Source organism: Hypanus sabinus, chromosome 7 (assembly GCF_030144855.1).
Source record: "Hypanus sabinus isolate sHypSab1 chromosome 7, sHypSab1.hap1, whole genome shotgun sequence".
In the NCBI taxonomy this organism is placed as follows: domain Eukaryota; kingdom Metazoa; phylum Chordata; class Chondrichthyes; order Myliobatiformes; family Dasyatidae; genus Hypanus; species Hypanus sabinus.
Genome location: NC_082712.1, coordinates 161,504,927 through 161,523,657, shown reverse-complemented (window position 1 = coordinate 161,523,657; position 18,731 = coordinate 161,504,927). Strand labels below are relative to the sequence as shown.

At 46.7% G+C, this 18,731-nt stretch overlaps 1 protein-coding gene across 2 annotated transcripts in view; it reads left to right on the top strand.

The window, feature by feature from the left end:
* LOC132397358 (transmembrane 7 superfamily member 3-like) overlaps window positions 1-18,731 on the top strand; it is a 57,773-nt gene that overhangs the window by 5,779 nt on the left and 33,263 nt on the right. Inside the window, exons 2-3 of one of the 2 annotated variants that reach the window (XM_059976026.1) lie at window positions 4,676-4,830; window positions 11,829-11,976. In XM_059976026.1, the coding sequence (XP_059832009.1) occupies window positions 4,676-4,830; window positions 11,829-11,976 (303 nt within the window). Of the gene's footprint in view, window positions 1-4,675; window positions 4,849-11,828; window positions 11,977-18,731 lie in introns of those variants that run through there. The other variant, XM_059976028.1, reaches the window with a different exon arrangement.

Genomic DNA, 18,731 nt, shown 5'->3' with positions numbered 1-18,731 from the left:
TAAGCCTCCTTGCAATGGCCCATTCCAGGTTTTTGAATGGGGTGAAAAGACTTGTATTGAAGATAGGAAATTTAGATTGCCTTAAACCATCCCACCAAAGCCCCGATGATTTTACTACCGTACCTCCTGCATCATGACATGACCGTGTGCAAGCCAGCACAGCCCTGGACGAGGCAGAGGAACCTGCTGTTACTCCAACCAAGGTACATAGCACCCAAGACGGTCAGCTCATACGACCTCCAGTCAGACTTACGATGCTGGTTTTGTTGAATTCTGGGGTAGAGGAGGAGATGTGTAGGGTAATGTAGTGTGTGACAGATGATACATATTGTTCATAATAGAAACTGTTCTACATAATTCAGAAACACAGTCATTGAGTTGTTGTGTTCACTTTATGACGTGGTGTCTGACGTAATGATGTCAATGTAAGGTGACTGCTATTGCTTTGCTTGTAATGGAAGTACAGGGCTGCAGTTTTTGTTAGGCACATAAAATTATCCGCATTTTTTATTCATAAAATCCTGCAGCAACACTAATCATTTAATTATTTTTCTCCCTATCCTTTTATGATGCCATCCGTTTTCAGAGACTAAAGTTAAAATTTAGCTATCTTGTATTTAGAACATAGAAATTTACAGCACATTACAGGCCCTTCGGCCCACAATGTTGTACCGACCATGTAACCTATTCTAGAGTCTGCCTAGAATTTCCCTCGTGCATAGTCCTCTAAGTTCCATGTAGTTATTGTATTTAATAATGTTAGTCACTTGTCACACAGTGTACAATTTTATTAATAGCAAACACCACCTCCTTACATAAGTGGAAAAATATCCAGATACCTGAAAGGTGAGATAAAGTCAGAAAATGATAGGGGAAAACTCCAATAGGTCAGGCAGCAAGGAAAGTGAAGCAGATGATGCTGAACAGAATTCTGACTCATGGATGTGGATCTGCTTCGCTTCCATAGACTGCAGTAATCTTTATTTGACATTACTAGAATTAAAATCTAGTTGGATAAGTATTACCTTGCAAAACTGTATTGTTCTGTAAGATATAAGATAGTTTATTGTCATTTGTCAGTACACAAGTGTAAAGGATAATGAAGTGAGTGTTACTTCTGATCTGATATAGCGTCAAGAATGCAATAAACAGCTTAAATATAAGATTAGCTTTTATACATAGACTGTATAGCTTGAATACCATCCTGAAGAAGGGTCTCAGCCAAAAACGTCAATTATTTATACTCTTCCATAGATGCTGCCTGACCTGAGTTCCTCCAGCATTTTGTGTGTGTTGTTCTATACATAGACTGGTTGCATGTGCATGAAGTAATGCTAGTTACAAGTGTATGTGTCCACAAGATAACTGACAGGGATTGATAAAGTAGTAGTCGTGGTCAGCCTGTCTGCTTGAGGTAAGTAACTGTTAGTATCATTAATTCTAATCTTCCTTTCTTTCCCCGCTAACTGCATTTGTTTCGAGATCTAGATTTATTTGCTGTATGAGATATTTATCGCGGTTCTGCAATTTGATGTCAAACTTTAACAAGAAGTGAAATAACAGCCTGTGCTTGTTGAGGCATTTTTTTTTTGCTCATAATGAAGTTTTAAATGCATAGCTTAAGTAATATTTCCCCATATTTTAAGCAACTTGTGCTAAGTGTTTAAAGAAAGATCACATGGTTATGTTTACAGATTAAAGGTTACCATTTGCTGCTTTCTGTTCTTGTAGAAATTGGCCCTAACATACGGTATACCCAGTTGTAAACAATACAAGCATAACTGAGTTGTGAATCTGTTTTACTACTTTCCGATTGGACCTGCATAAATCCTTGGAGCAAATTGAATTTCTGGTTGTGGGGAAATGATCAGAGAATGGAATTAACTAGTTTGCAAAATGTTGCCACAGGCTCAGTGGGTAAATTAGTGGTCTCCTGTCTAATAATAGACTATAACTTTTTTTGTCATTTTTCATGACAACGAGATTGTGGTGCTACTCCAGTCTGTGCAAAATAGATATTAACAATGCATGTGGTACAGCTTAATTTTAAAAAAAATCCTATATTTACATGCAACAAGTTACTTCAATCATCCTCAACACTTAAAGGCCTTTGGCAAGCCAGGGTGCAGCATTATTTATCTGCACAACAGCCCTTGGGAAGAAGCTGTTTACCAGTCTTACTGTCTTGACTAAGCCAACGGCAGGCTGGGCAGGACCTCCAGTCTCCTGATGGAAACGGTAAAGACGGCCAAGCTACACGACACCTTTGGCACCCCCACAGGTGGAGGACAGCCGCAAGCCACCTGGACACAACCGGACGGCTCAGCCCGCTCCCGGATTGAGTTGTATTCGGCTCTGTGGAACCGAATGGGCCTGGACCTGTTGGAAGTGTACAACGCTACGCTTCTGGCTGGCAGCATGTCAGAATCCGAGGAAGGGCATCATCACCCTCATCTACAAGCAGAAAGGGGAAAGGGAGGACATTAGAAATTGGAGGCCCATCTCACTCCTGAACGTGGACTACAAGATCCTGTCCAAGGCTATCGCCCACAGGGTCAAGTCTGCACTGGAGCAGGTGATCCATCCGGACCAAACCTGTGCTGTACCGGGCAGGAAGATCTCAGACAGCCTTGCGCTGCTGAGGGACACCATCGCCTACGTGCAGGACAGGTGGGTGGACGCCTGCCTGGTCAGCTTGGACCAGGAGAAAGCCTTCGACAGGATATCGCACACATACATGGCGGATGTACTCTCCAAAATGGGATTTGGGGAGGGAATCCGGAATTGGATCAAACTGCTCTACACGGACATCTGTAGCGCAGTCCAGGTCAACGGGTGGGAAACAGACAGCTTCCCCATCAGGTCTGGAGTCAGGCAGGGCTGCCGTCTCTCCCCTGTCCTGTTCGTGTGCTGCATAGAACCCTTTGATGAAGCCATCAGGAGGGATGAGGGCATAAGAGGGGTGACACTGCCAGGCAGTGGAGGGACCCAAGTCAAAATCTCCCTGTACATGGACGACGTCACCGTCTTCTGCTCTGATCTGAGGTCAGTTCACAGGCTGAACAGCATCTGTGAACAGTTCGAGCAGGCGTCGGGGGCCAGGGTCAACCGCACGAAGAGCGAAGACATGCTCTTCGGCAACTGACCCGACCGATCCAGCGTCCCCTTCACCATCAGGGCTGATCACGTGAAGGTGTTGGGGATCTGGTTCGGAAGGGCTGAGGCATGCAGTAACAACTGGCGAGAGCGGACTGCCAAGGTGAAGCAGAAACTGGGAGTGTGGGGAGGGCGCTCCCTTTCGATAACGGGCAAGAACCTGGTCATCGGGTGTGAGAAGCTCTCAGGGCTGCTGTACTTGGCACAGGTGTGGCCCGTCCCCCGCTCCTGCAGCTCGGAAATCACCCGAGCCGTCTTCAGATTCATCTGGGGATCCAAGATGGAGCGAGTCAGATGGGCCACCATGCACAAGCCCCTGGACAATGGGGGCAAAAACGTTCCTAATGTTGCCCTCACTCTGATGGCCAGCTTAGTGTGTGGCTGCATCAGGTTGTGTGTGGATCCCAGGTATGTGGGCACCAAGTACCACTATGTGCCTAGGTTCTACCTGTCGCCTTGCTACGAAGGATGGGTCTGGCCCCACTCCCGCGCAACGCCCCAGTCAGCTGGACGTTACCGCCATACCTGTCCACCGTAGAAAAGTTCTTCCAGGTCAACACCTTTGACCACAGTGCCATCAGGCAGTGGTCAGCACGCAAGGTCCTGCAGGCACTGCAGGAGAAGGACGAGATGGACACAGTGGGGTGGTTCCCGGAGCAGTCCTTCCAGTTCATCTGGCAAAATGCCTCACCAACAGGTACCAAGACCTTGCCTGGCTGGCAGTGAGAGGGGCCCTCCCAGTCAGATCCCTCCTGTATGCCTGGGATGTTGCCTCCACACCCCGCTGCCCACGGGAGGACTGCAGTGAGGAGGAGTCGGTGACCCGCCTCTTTGCACACTGTGAGTTTGCGGAGAAGGTGTGGAGGAGGACGAAAGGGACAGTGTCATGCTTCATCCCCAGCAGCTGTACAGGCTGTTCCTGGGGACGCACATGGAAACCAATATCCGGCGCTGCCGGCAGATCATCAACTCGGTGAAAGAAGCTCTTTGGTCGGCCCGAAACTTGATGGTCTACCAGCACATGGTGATGTCCGCGGGGGAATGCTGCCGACTGGCACATTTTCGGCTGCAGGAGTCCGTGCTGAGGGACGCACTCAAACTTGGTGCAGCCACTGCAAGAACCCGGTTTAGGGTTCTTATCCCGCGGGAGTGGGAGGGGTTGGGTGGTGGGGAGTATACCTGTTAATGATGTGTAAAGATGACACGACAGAGTGCCACATGAGTGGCAAAAAGTGTGGAAATGTATAGAATATAGTGGAAACATCTGTAAAGGATTGAGAGTCATTGAATGGTTTATTGTACATAATTTTATTTTTGAATGAAGTATATATTGTTGATTTTTAAAAAAAGATGTTTCTGTAGCTTCTACCAGATGGCAAGAGAGCGTCCGGGATAGGATAGGTCTTTAATGTTACTAAGATCTTTAGACTTGTACCTGTGCCTGAGGTATGTAGGTCTTGAGAAACTGTTGCACGTAAATGATTTAATTATGTTTTTGCTTCTCATTCTCTTACGGTAGGTCACATCAGAATCTCTCTTTTGATGCCTGTTTCTGTCCTTTTGAGGCCTCATGAGAGTAAGCGAGTTGTCATTACAAACATTAGTCACCAAGCTGCCTCTGTGGTTGCCCAAGTGTACTCGCACATGCAGAATGTGACAGTCTCGCTCTCTAGGGTAAGTTGAAAGGCTGAGGTAAGCATTTTTAAATCTACTTCTTCGTCTGTCTTTTTTTCCCTCAAAACTATTTGAATAATCAGGAATGGCACAAGGCACCAAATTATGCGCTCCCTTCTGATTTGTGTTATCTTGTAGTTGCTCTAAATGTAACCAAAACTTGTGTTTTGCTGTGTAGCATTTAAAAGGTGTCTGCAAGGCACTTATCACCTCAAAAAAAACTGATAATGTTTGTGAAATAGCCGTTAATAGCCTTGAGCTTGTGTCCAATAATCACTGAGTCTTCAAGAAAACTAACGAGTGCTTATTTTTGTAATAAGTAATTTAGAAAAATGTTAATTTTGCTTACTGTGACTTTATACAGAATAGCCACCTGATAATGCAAAGCACTATTAAAATGATGAGTGGAATTTTCTAAAACAGTTTGAAAATGTTTTGCTTAGGATGAATCAATGTAATAAATTAAAAAATTATGTAATCTTTGAATTTGTAAATTGCAAATAAGGAGACTTTACCAGCTTTATATTTAAGAAAAAGAGTATGAAGTTTATACTATTTTGATAGGGCCAAAACCACATGTACAAAAAAGATGTTACTTGTTATTCCCTCTTGTACTTAATTGCATTGCCATTGTAACTAGGTTTTTGTGATTGTTGTTCAACTTCATTTGCTAGAGACAGGTTTTGGTTGCTGGAATTGCTCAGCAGGGTGGACAGAAATGTGGAGAGAGCAAGTTAACATTTCACATTAACAACTTTTCATTTAGTGTTGAGTTGTTAGGCTGAATGATCTCCTATACAGGTTTCTCCCGCTGTCCGAAGGTAGAGCGTTCCTATGAAACAGTTCGTAAGCTGAAATGTCGTAAAGTGAAGAAGCAATTACCATTAATTAATATGGGAAAATTTTTTGAACATTCCCAGACCCAAAAAGTAACCTACCAAATAGCACAAAAAACCTAATATTGTGGCAACCCATTTCCTGGCACATCCGAACCGACTCACAATTAGATAGCCTACGGGGGTTTGCGAGCACAGAGCTTTGGAGCCTCTGCGCCACGGGGGGCCGGTTGACAGAGGCTTAAAAGTGAGGCTGAAGATTTCGAATAAAGTTTTTTCCTTCGACTGCAGTTACCGACTCCGTGTCGTAATTTTAGCGCTGCGTGTAGCACACCGCTACAATTGGTGACCCCGACAGTCCAAACGATTTTTGGACCAGAAATGACCGACGCCGCCTCTGTTCATGCGGTTTCGTTGAAACTGCCGGGTTTCTGGACACAGCGCCCGGACCTATGGTTCCAGCAAGCCGAAGCCCAATTCCACGTTCGCCAGATCACCTCAGAAGACACCCGCTACTACTACGTGGTGAGCTCCCTCGACCAGGACACAGCGGCCCAGGTCACGGAGTTCGTACAGTCGCCCCCGGCAGACGGCAAGTACACAGACTTCAAAGCCCTGCTCCTCAGGACTTTCGGACTCTCACGGCGCTAGCGGGCTGCCCGTTTACTGCACCTGGATGGCTTGGGAGACAGACCTCCATCGGCTTTAATGAATGAGATGTTGTCTCTGGCCGGAGGACACAAGCCCTGCCTCATGTTTGAGCAGGCATTCCTGGAGCAGCTGCCCGAGGACATACGCCTGCTGCTGTCTGACGCGGATTTCAGTGACCCCCGGAAGGTGGCAGCCCGGGCGGACTTGCTGTGGAACGCCAAAAAGGTGAGCGGGGCGTCCATCGCATAGATCTCCCAGCCACGCTCCCGGCAGCAAACCAGTCCAGGCCCGGCCGCAGAGCCCACCAACCCCCGGCCCAATGAACACTGGTGCTTCTACCACCAGCGGTGGGGCGCAGAAGCCCGCCATTGTCGCCCGCCCTGCAAGTTCCCGGGAAACGCCAGGGCCAGCCGCCGCTGATGGCTACGGCGGCTGGCCATCGGGATAGCCATTGGGATAGAAGGTCGTGACGCCGGTTTTTGGTCGATACTGGGGCTGAGATCAGCGTTTTACCTCCGACGAGTTAAGACACCCGCAGCAGGGCACCAGGTCCCCCCCTGAGGGCCGTGAATGGCAGTGCAGTAAGGACCTATGGCACCCGTCAGGTGCAGCTACAGTTCGGCTCCAGCCAGTTCACGTGGGACTTCACACTGGCCGCTGTAGCCCAACCGCTTCTGGGTGCGGATTTTTTGCGGGCTCACAGCCTACTGGTCGACCTGCCCAGGAAGAGACTGGTACACGCCGAGACCTTTCAGACGTTCTCCTTGAGTGCAGCCCAGTTGCCAGCCCCTCACCTCGGCTCCATCACGCTGTCCGACAACGACTTCACCAGGGTCCTGGCGGATTTCCCATTGGTTCTGGCACCGCAGTTCATAGCAGCCATGCCCAGGCACGGCGTACAGCACCACATCCCGACCCAGGGACCACCCCTCCATGCCCGCGCTCGGCGGCTTCCCCCGGACAAGCTCCGACTGGCGAAGGAGGAGTTCCAGAGGATGGAGGAATTGGGGATCATCCGGCGGTCCGACAGCCCATGGGCCTCCCCCCTGCACATGGTGCCCAAAGCGACGGGGGGCTGGAGATCGTGCGGCGACTACCGCAGGCTGAACGAGGCTACCACACCGGACCGCTACCCTGTGCCGCACATTCAGGACTTTGCAGCAAACCTGCATGGCGCACGGATCTTCTCCAAGGTAGTCCTCGTCCGAGGGTACCATCAAATCCCGATGCATCCTGACGACGTCCCCAAAACGGCTCTCATCACCCCGTTTGGCCTTTTCGAGTTCCTCCACATGCCGTTCGGCCTGACCGCACAGACGTTCCAGCGGTTAATGGACGCGGTGGGACGGGACCTGGACTTCGCGTTCATCTATTTGGATGACATCCTCATAGCCAGCAGCAGTCATCAGGAGCATCTGTCCCACCTCCGTCAACTCTGCGCCCGACTGAGTGAGTACGGTCTTACAATCAACCCCGCCAAATGCCAGTTCGGACTCGATACCATTGACTTCCTGGGCCACAGGATTACTAAAGACGGGGCAACCCCTCTGCCCGCTAAGGTAGATGCGGTCCGCCTCTTTCCCCGACCCACCACGATCAAAGGCCTTCAGGAATTCGTAGGTATGGTCAATTTCTACCGCCGCTTCCTCCCTTCAGCTGCCCGGATCATGCACCCCCTGTTCGCCCTGATGTCGGGTCCGAGCAAGGACATTACCTGGGACGAGGAGTCCGCCGCCGCTTTCGTTCAAACGAAGGAAGCTTTGGCGAACGCTGCAATGCTAGTACATCCCAGAATGGACGCCCCTACCGCCCTCACAGTGGACGCATCAAACACGGCAGTCGGTGGGGTGCTGGAGCAACTCATCGCAGGTCGCTGGCAACCCCTGGCGTTTTTCAGCAAACACCTGCGACCACCCGAGCTCAAATACAGTGCTTTCGACCGGGAACTGTTGGCGCTCTACCTGGCAATCCAGCATTTCAGGTACTTCCTAGAAGGTCGGCACTTCACCGCGTTCACGGGCCACAAACCGCTTACCTTTGCGTTTACGAAAGCGTCCGACCCCTGGTCGTCCCGCCAGCAACGCCACCTGTCCTACATCTCTGAATACACGACGGATGTCTGGCACGTCTCAGGTAAGGACAATGTCGTGGCGGATGCGCTCTCTCGCCCTACCGTTCATGCCCTTTCCCAAGGGATAGACTTTGAGGCACTGGCAGAGGCGGAACAGGCGGATGAGGAGATTCCGAGTTACAGAACCGCAGTCTCCGGTTTGCAGCTCCAGGATCTCCCCGTGGGCCCGGGTGAGAGGACACTACTCTGTGACGTCGCCACCGGCCAGCCCCGTCCCGTCGTCCCGACAGCCTGGCGGCGCCGCGTTTTCGATTCCATTCATAACTTGGCGCATCCCTCCATCCGGACAACTGTCCGGATGGTTTCCAGCAGGTTAGTTTGGCACGGACTCCGCAAACAGGTCAGTGAATGGGCCAAAACGTGCATGCACTGCCAGACGGCCAAGGTGCAGCGGCACACCAAGGCCCCACCGCAGCAGTTCCATTCCGCCCACCGGCGTTTCGACCACATTCATGTGGATATTGTGGGCCCCCTGCCAGTGTCACGCGGAGCGCGGCACTCCTGACTATTGTGGACCGGTTCACAAGATGGCCAGAGGCAGTCCTGCTCACCGACACCACCTCCGAATCTTGCGCCCGAGCCCTGATCGCCACCTGGATATCTCGCTTTGGTGTACCAGCCCACATTACCTCCGACAGAGGCGCCCAGTCCACCTCCAGCCTGTGGTCAGCTATGGCCAGCCTTTTGGGGACTCAGCTGCACCACACCACTGCCTACCACCCACAGTCGAACGGGCTAGTGGAGCGTTTCCACCGTCACCTGAAGTTGGCCCTCAAGGCCCGCCTGCGAGGAGCCAACTGGGCGGACGAGCTTCCCTGGGTCCTACTCGGCATCCGCACAGCGCCCAAGGACGACCTGCACGCCTCGTCAGCCGAGTTGGTATACGGCGCGCCCCTGGTCGTCCCCGGGGAGTTCCTACCAGCCCCAAGGGGGCAAGAGGAAGATCCCGCAGCAGTCCTGGGCAGACTACGCGAGAAGCTCGGTAACCTGGCCCCCATACCCACTTCACAGCACGAGCGGCACTCGACCTGCGTACCCAAAGACCTGCAGAACTGTAAGTTTGTGTTTGTACGAAGGGGCGGGCATCGACCACCGCTGCAGCGGCCATACGAGGGGCCGTTTATGGTGCTCCGGAACAACGGGTCCACGTTCGTGCTGGATGTTGGGGGGAAAGAGGAGGTTTTCACGGTGGACCGCCTCAAACCGGCCCATGTGGACCTGGCGCAACCGGCCGAGTTTCCGGCACCTCGGCGCAGAGGCCGACCTCCCAAGCAGGTTCTGGCGCAGACTGTGGACCTTGGGGGGTGTATCGCCGGTTCTGGGGGGGGGGGGGGGGGTTATGTGGCGACCCATTTCCTGGCATATCCGAACCGACTCACAATTAGATAGCCTACAGGGGTTTGCGAGCACAGAGCTTTGGAGCCTCTGCGCCATGGGGGGCAGGTTGAGGGAGGCTTAAAAGTGAGGCTGAAGATTTCGAATAAAGTTTTTTCCTTCGACTGCAGTTACCGACTCCGTGTCGTAATTTTAGCGCTGCGTGTAGCACACCGCTACAATATAACACAAACAGATAGTAAAAGCAGGAATGATATGATAAATACACAGCCTATATAAAGTAGAAATATTGTATCTACAGTGTAGTTTCACTTATCAGAATCAGGAAGCCAAAATTGATTTGGGGAAAAAAGAATTGGGACGTATACGCATGCGCACATGAGTGCCCGCACAAGGCTTCACGGTCATTGTAGTCTTTCTCGGGGTAAACACACATATAAAGCGGGTGTCTTTTTTTTTTGTAAAAGCAAAAATCCTCTTTGGTTAGTGAAAACAGGTACTAATGTTGGTCTTTTGTAACAGCGAGCTGTCGTAAAGTGAACATTCGAAAAACCTGGGGTCCATAGGCCCCTCAGGTAATAAGGATCCCTGTCAGAAAAAAGGTTGGGAACCCCTGTCCTAAATCATAAAGAAATTTTTAGTAGGTGCCACACATGAGGCTGCTAAAGAATAAAGGCCCATGGTGTTAGAGGCAGGGCACTTGTATACATAGAAGATTGACTGGTAGAAAGCAGAGAGTGAGGATAAAGTACAGGATGGACGCCGGTGACTAGTGGAATTCCACAGGTGTCAATGTTGGGACTGCGGTTTTTCAGTATATAGATGCACGATCTGGATAAAGCTAATTGCATTGTGTCCAAGTTTACAGAAGATACAAAGTTAGGTGGAGTGACAGGTACTGTTGGAGAGGCATGGAATTTGCTGAAGGACTTGGATGGGTTTGGAGAGTGGGCAAAGCAGTGACAGATGGAAGTGTGGGATTATGAACTTTGATAGGAAGTATAACAATGTAAACTGTTTTCTAAATGGGATGTACTACAGAAATTGGAGGTGTAAAGGAAACCAGCATTTTGGCCCACTCTATTTTGCAAAACTAATTAAATTAGTAATCAAATGCCCAACTAAACAAATCCCTATCAGCTTCCTTCATCTCCATCGAGTTGATGGGCAACATGGGAGAAAGGGAATTAAGCAGGTGTTTCGGGGGAGGAGATAGCAGGTGAGGAGAAGTAGTAAGAGGTCAGGGTGGGGAATAGATAAATATCTCAAGCAGCAAAGTCCAAGTATGGATCCCTACAGAACACCACTTGTCATGGATCTTCAGCCAGAAGAAGTTCCATTGAGCACTACCCTGCCTTCTATAAACAAGCCGATTCTGAATCCGAACACCTAATTTTTGGACCCTGTATTGAAGGAAAGATGTACAGGCCTTGGGGAGGGTCCAGAATGTATTCATAAAAATGATCCTGGGAATAATAGGTTTAAAATATGAGAATTATTTGATGGCCTGGAATCATGTTAGAGTTCAAAAGAACAAGGGGTTTGAAACCCATCGAACACTGAAGTCCCTGAGGTAAATGGATGTGGAAAAGATGTTTCCATTAGGAGAGTCTAGGAACTAAGGGCACAGTCTGCGAATAAAGGGATGTCTCTTTAAAGCCAAGATGGAAAATGTTTTCAGTTGGAGGGTGATGACTCTTAAATTTGATGCCACATATGTTTGTGGAGGCCAAGTCTTTGTGTGTATTTATGGCAGAGATCGATATGTTCTCAACTGCTTAAATGTTGCAGGGAGAAGGCAAGAGAATGCGGTTGAAGAAAAAAGTCAGGCAGAATTGAAAGGTGGAGCAGACTTGATGGGTTGAATGGCTTAACACTGTCCTGTATCTTAGGACTTGACTGGAAATTTGAATGTGATTAGGTGGTAGTTAACCTTAGGTAATTCCAATCCCATTTAAATTTGTGTCACATTTGAGCAGACTTGCAATTTTAGCATTTCTGTGATGTGTTTAAAGGAAATGGACTTATTTTCTGGTATGCCTCAGTTCTTTGCTGTAGATGCATCTTATACAAGCTCAAGTGCTGGTGTGGTCCTCATGTTGCAGCCCACTGCTAAACAGGCAACATTCTACATCAGAGCTGGGGAGGAGGAGGTGTCCGCAACTCTGTTTGCCCTGCCCTACTCAGCCCAAGGTAAATAAACTCTTAATAGTTCATTGAATAATGGTAACACACACAACGAATTTTCATGTTATACAGAAAATAATCTGAACTATATGGCTATACAGTGTGGAACAGGCCTTCTGGCCCAATGAGCTGCACCGCCTAGCAACCCACCTCTTCAACCCTTGCCCAATCAGAGGACAATTTACAATGACCAGCTAAGCTGCTAACTAGTATGTGGGAGAGCAACTGGAAGAAATCCATGAGGTCACGGGGAGACCGTACATGCTCCTTCAGACAGCAGCGGTGGAAGAACAGAGATCTTAGATTTAAATGTGCAAATCACAGAATGTAAAATGCTGTTTAATAAGTCCTCTTATGTTTGTTGGGAAATGAAAAGCAAGTTGTGCATTGGGGTTTATTTTGGGAATAGCAGATGGGGAAATTATTCCATGTCATGTCTGAACGGAACCTTTGTTAGGACATCTTTGGGAGTTCTGGGTGTAACTCGGTTTGCAGTTTTATAAAAAAGACATTTATCAATGGTACAGTGTAAAATTGATTAACAAGCTTGAAACCAAAAAATGATTACATCTGCATGAGCAAACACTCATAATACTGGAGGAATGAGGCAGATCATGCAGCATCTGTGGAGGGGAAAAAGCAGTCGATGTTTCAGGCTGAGGTTCTTGATCAGGATGAGCGGATTTGTTAAACTTTTCCATTGAACAGTGAATGTGCTGGATGACTGAATAGTTGTCCTGTAATTGTGACACATTTTGACAGAATGTACACCAGAAAGAATTCACTTGTGGGGATTGAGATCAAAACACTAGGTCATCAATATTGAGTAGTCTCGGAGAGGAAGGCTGAAGCAGTTTCATTACCCAGAGTCAACATACTGAACTCCATGGTGCTGATGTGGTTGAGAACATTATGGGTGCAGAAGCTAGATGAAAAGAATGGAGATCAGCTTGATAATCTGAGACCCGATGAGACTAGAGGAGCAGGAGCACAGCAGCTGATAAAGTAGTGCAAGATGTTCTTGGCTTTCATAAATTTTTGGACTCCTGTTATGTTTAATCTCTGTTTATATTTTTTATGAGTAGATCTTGATGGCTAGTTTATAATATCTATTCCTCATTGGAATTTCGTTACCATAGCCTTTTACAAATTTGCTGTTGTGCAAATTTAGAACTAGTTAAAATACAAGAAATAATATGTAGAAATTCAACTGTTATTTCAACATAACAAAGTGACCTAAAATTGACATTTGGAAGATCACCCATGGTCTCACAAGAGTAATCTGGACTTCTCATCTACCAGTCTTGAGGATTTTCAATAGAAACAGAACCCATGACTGATACATACATAAATATACACGGTCGCACGCACATACACTCACTCACTTCCTTTTGCCTTTTCTACTCTGAGCTTAAGCTCGTTCAGGATGCTCTTGCTTGTAATTCATTTTGCCCTGCGTTTTTTTTTTACCACTCTGCTCACCCCAAGTGGGTGTTAGCTTGAGGTCTAATAGAGCTTTGCATTAAACTCTCATTAGTGTTCAAATCTGTCCACAATTGGTCTTCCACACCACACACCCCTCAAAAAAAATCTCATAGTCCTAGTGTCATAGAATACTGCAGCACAGAAGCATGTCCTTCGGCCCATATAGTTTATGCTGAGTCATTAATCTATCCAGTCCCATTTGCCTGCATCTGGACCATAGCCCTCCATACCTCTCTCATCCACGTACCTATCCACATTTTTCTTCAATGTTGAAATATATTAGCATGGATAGAGGATTGGTTAACTAACAGGAAGCAGAGAATTAGGATACATGGCAATCAGTGATGAGTGATGTGCTGCAGGGATTGGTGCTGGGCCCACAACTGTTCACTATATACATTGACTATCTGGAAGAGGGGACCACATCTAGTGTATTTAAGTTTGCTGATGATACTAAGTTGGATGGAAAAGCTAATTGTGCAGAAGATACGGAGAGTCTGCAGACAGATATAGATAGGTGAAGTGAGTGGGCAAGGGTTCGGTAAATGTGAGGTCATCCACTTTGAAAGGAAAAATGAAGGGGCAGGTTATTATTTACATGGTAAAAGAAATTTCAGCATGCTGTTGTGCAGAGGGACTTGGGAGTGCTTGTGCATGAATCACCAAAGGTTGGTTTGCAGGTGCAGCAGGCTATCAAGAAGGCAAATGGAATGTTGGCCTCCATTGCTAGAGGGATTGCATTCAAGAGCAGGGAAGTTATGCTGCAGCTGTACAGGGTACTGGTGAGGCCACACCTGGAGTACTGTGTGCAGTTCTGGTCTTCATACTTGAGGAAGGATATACTGGCATTAGAGGCAATGCAGAGGAGGTTCACCTGATTGATTCCAGAGATGAGGGGGTTAGACTGAGTCGCCTGGGACAGTACTTTTTGGAATTCAGAAGAATGAGAAGACATAGAAACATATAAATTATGAAAGGGATAAATGAGATAGAGGCAAGAAGATTGTTTCCACTGATAGGCGAGACTAGAACTAAGGGACATAGCCTCAAGATTAGGGGAAGTAGAATTAGGATGGAGGTGAGGAGAAACTGCTTTTTCCAGAGGGTGGTGAATCTGTGAAATTCTCTGCCCAATGAAACAGTGGAGGTTACCTGCATAAATATATTTAAGACAAGGTTGGATAGATTTTTGCATTGTAGGGGAATTAAGGGTTATGAGGAAAAGGCTGCCATGATCTTATTGAATGGCGGGGCAGGCTTGATGGGCCGGATGGCCTACTGCTGCTCCTATTTCTTACGCTCTTACGTAATTGCTCCAGCGTCCACCACTTGTGATGGTACCTCATTACACATTCTCACCATCTTCTGAGTGAAGATGTTCCCCTTAAACATTTCACCCTTCACACATGATCTCTAGTTGTCTCACCCAACCTCAGTGGAAAAAGCCAGCTTGCACTTACCCTATTTATACCCCTCATAATTGTGTTTACCTATTATCAAATCTCCCCTGTTTCTCTATGTTCTAGGAAATAAAGTCCCAACTATTCAACCTTTCCCTATAACTTAGGTCCTCAAGTCCTGGCATCATCCTTGGAGATTTTATCCAAACTTTTTCAATCTTATTTACCAAAACTGAATCCAACACTCCAAATTGGATCTCAGCAATGTCCTACACAATTTAAACATCCCACTCTTGTACTCAGTGCATTGATTTATGAAGGCCAACGTGCCAACAGCTTTCTTTACGACCCCATTTACCTGTGACATCACCTTTAAGAAATTACAAATCTGTATTCCAAGATGCCTCAGTTCTACTGCACTGCTCAATGCCTTACTGTTCACCGTGTAAGACCTACCCTGGTTGGTCCTTCCAAAGTATAACACCTCACACTTGTCTGCATTGGAGTCCTTCTGCCTTTTTTTTTTCCAGCCTATTTTCCAGCTGATCCAAATACCACTGCAAGCTTTGATAGTCTTCCTCACTGTCCACTACAGCTCTCATCTTATGGTCATCTGCAAATTTGTCTATCTTCAATGCCAAGTGACTGAACCTTCTTGACCAAACTCCCATGCAGGACCTGTCAAAGGCCCTGCTGAAGTCCATGTACACAATGTCTACTGTCTTGCCTTTATCAACTTTCCTGATAACTTCCTTGCAAAACTATAAGATTGGTTAGACACAACTTGGCACACATAAACTATATTGATTATCCCTAATCAGTCCTGTCTATCCAAGTACTTGTATAACTGATTCATAAGATATAGGAGCAGAATTATGCCATTTGACCCATTGAGTCTGCTCCACCATTTCATCATGGCTGATCCAATTTTCCACTCTGCTCCAATCTTTTGCCTTATTCCTATATCTTTTCTTGCCCTGATCAATCAAGAATCTATCAACTTATGCCTTAAATGTACAGTCCATAAAAATGGCTGCCTGTGGCAAAGAATTACACAGATTCACCACTCTCTGGCTTAAGAAATTCCTCCTCGACTTTGTTCTAAAAGGACAACCCTCTATTCTGAGGCTGTACCCTCTGGTCTTAGACTCTTCCAGCGTAGGAAAGATCCTCCGTATCCACTGTATCAAGGCCTTTCACCATTCAATAGATTTCAAAGAGGTTAATCCTCGTTTTTTTGAATTCTAGTCAATACAAGCCCAGAGCAATCAAACACTTTTCATATGATGAGCCATTCCATCTTAGAATCATCTTCATGAACCCCCTTTGAACCTTTTCCGGTTTCAGCACATCCTTTCTAAGAAAATGGGCCTGAAATGAGGCCTCACCAGTGCTTTATAAAGACTCAACATTACATCCTTGCTTTTATATTCTAGTCCTCTTGAAATAAATGCTGCCATTGCCTTCCTTGCCAGAGACTCAACCTGCAAATTAGCCTTTAGGCAATCTAGCAATAGGACTCCCAAGTATTTTCTCTGCATTTAGAAAATAGTCAATCCTTTCATTTTTTGTACTAAAGTGGATGACCATACACTTCCCGACACTGTGTTCCACCTTCAATTTCTTTGCCCGTTCTCCTAATCTGTTTGTCTGACTATAGCCTCTATACTTCCTCAAAACTACCTGCCCCTTCACCCATCTTCATATCATCTGCAAACTTTGCAACAAAGCCATCAATTCCATCATCCAAACCATTGACTTATAACGTGAGAAGAATCGGTCCCAGCACACCGCTATGGTACAACACTAGTCACCGGCAGCCAGCCAGCAAAATAAAAATCGTTTTTTTTTCCCCACCCTTTGCCTCCTGTGAATCAGCCACTGCTACAGTTAACCAGCCTAGTATTGGCATCTTGTCAAGGGCCTTCTGAAAATCCAAGTACACAACATCAACCGATTCTCCTTTTGTTTATGCTGCTCATTATTTCTGCATAGAAATCCAGTAGATTTGTCAGGCAAGATTTTCCCTTGAGGAAAATGCTGACTACAGCCTATTTTATCATGTGCCACCAAGTACCCTGAGACCTTGTCTTTAATAATCACCTCCAACATCTTCCCAACCACTGAGGTCAGGCTAACTGGCCTATAGTTTCCATCCTTCTGCTTCTTTCCCTTCTCGAGGAGTGTCATTTGCAAGTTTACAGTCTTCCAGGAACCATTTCAAAATCTAGTGATTCTTGAAAGATCATTAATGTCTGCACGATCTCTTCTGTCCACTTTTTCAGAACCCTGGGGTGTATACCATCTGGTCCAGGTGACTTGTCTACCTTTAACCTTACAAATTCCCAGTTCCTCTCGTTATTGTAACTCCACACACTACATCACCCCTGACACCTGGAACTGCCGCCATACCACCAGAGTCTTCCACAGTGAAGATTGACACAAAATACTTGTTCAGTTTGTCCGCCTTTTCATTTTTCCCCCATTACTACCTCTCCAGCATCGGTTTCCAGCAGTCAGATATCCACTCTTGCCTCTCTTTTACACTTTACATATCTGAAAAAACTTTTGGTATCCTCTTTAATATTATCACTACTTACTTTTGTATTCCATCTTTACCTTAATGACTTTTTTAGTTACCTTCTGTTGGTTTTTAAAAGCTTCCCAATCCTTCAATAACCCACTAATTTTTGCAGTATTACATGCCCTCTCTTTGGCTTTTATGTTGGATTTGACTTCTCATGTTAGCCATGTTTGTGTCACCTTTCCTTTAGAATACTTCTTTCTTTATGGTTCATATATATCCTGTGCCTTCCAAATTGGTTTGGAAATTCCAGTCATTGCTGCTGTGCCATCATCCCTGCCAGTGTTCTTTTCCAATCAATTCTAGCCAGCTCCTCTCTCATGCCTCTGTAGTTCCCTTTACTCTACTGTAACCCTTATACATTTGACTTTAGCTTCTCCTTCTCAAATTTCAGGGTGAATTCAATTATATTATGATTATTTTCCCTCAAGGGTTCTTTTACCTTAAAGTTTCTAATCAATTCTGGTTCAGTGCACAACATCTAGTCCAATGGGCTCAACTATAGCCGCTCTTGAAAGCCATCTTGTTGGCATTCTAGGAACTCCCCCTCCCGAATCCAACACCAACCTGATTATCCCAATCTACCTGCATTTTGAAGTCCCCCATGACTATTGTAGCTTTGTCCTTTTGGCATGCATTTTCTTGTTCCTGTTGTAATTTGTAGGCCACATCCTTACTACTTCTTGGGGTCTGTATACAACTTCCATCAAGGTCTTAAAACTTGCAGTTCCTTCGCTCTATCCACAATGATTCAACGCCTTCTGAGCTTAGGTCACCTCTTTCTAATGATTTGATTTCATTTAGTGTTTTTATCAATAGAGCAACACTGCCCTCCCCCCCACCTTCCGGCCTTTTCTTTCAATATGATGTATGTCCTTTGACATTAAGCTCTCATCTATATTCATCTTCCAGCCATGGTTCAGAGATGCCCTATCAACAGCCTCTCCTCACTACACATGATCTCTCTTTGTAAACCAGTGCCCTCATCCTCAGCACTATTATCCTCCTTTTCCACAGTGCTTTTTGCATTGAAATATAGGCAGCTCAGGGCACTAGTCACACTATGTTCAACCTTTTGATTCCTAACTTTGTCTGAGGTCTTGCCAACATCTGCCCCCCACAATCTCTCCACTAACTGTTCTGGCTCTCTCGTTCCCATCGCTCTGCAACTCTAGTTTAAACCCCATCATGCACTATTAACAAACCTTCCCACTAGGGTATTAGTCCCCCTCCAGTTCAGGTGCCACCTTCCTTGAAAGAGTCCAATGATCCAGAAATCTTATGCCCTCCCT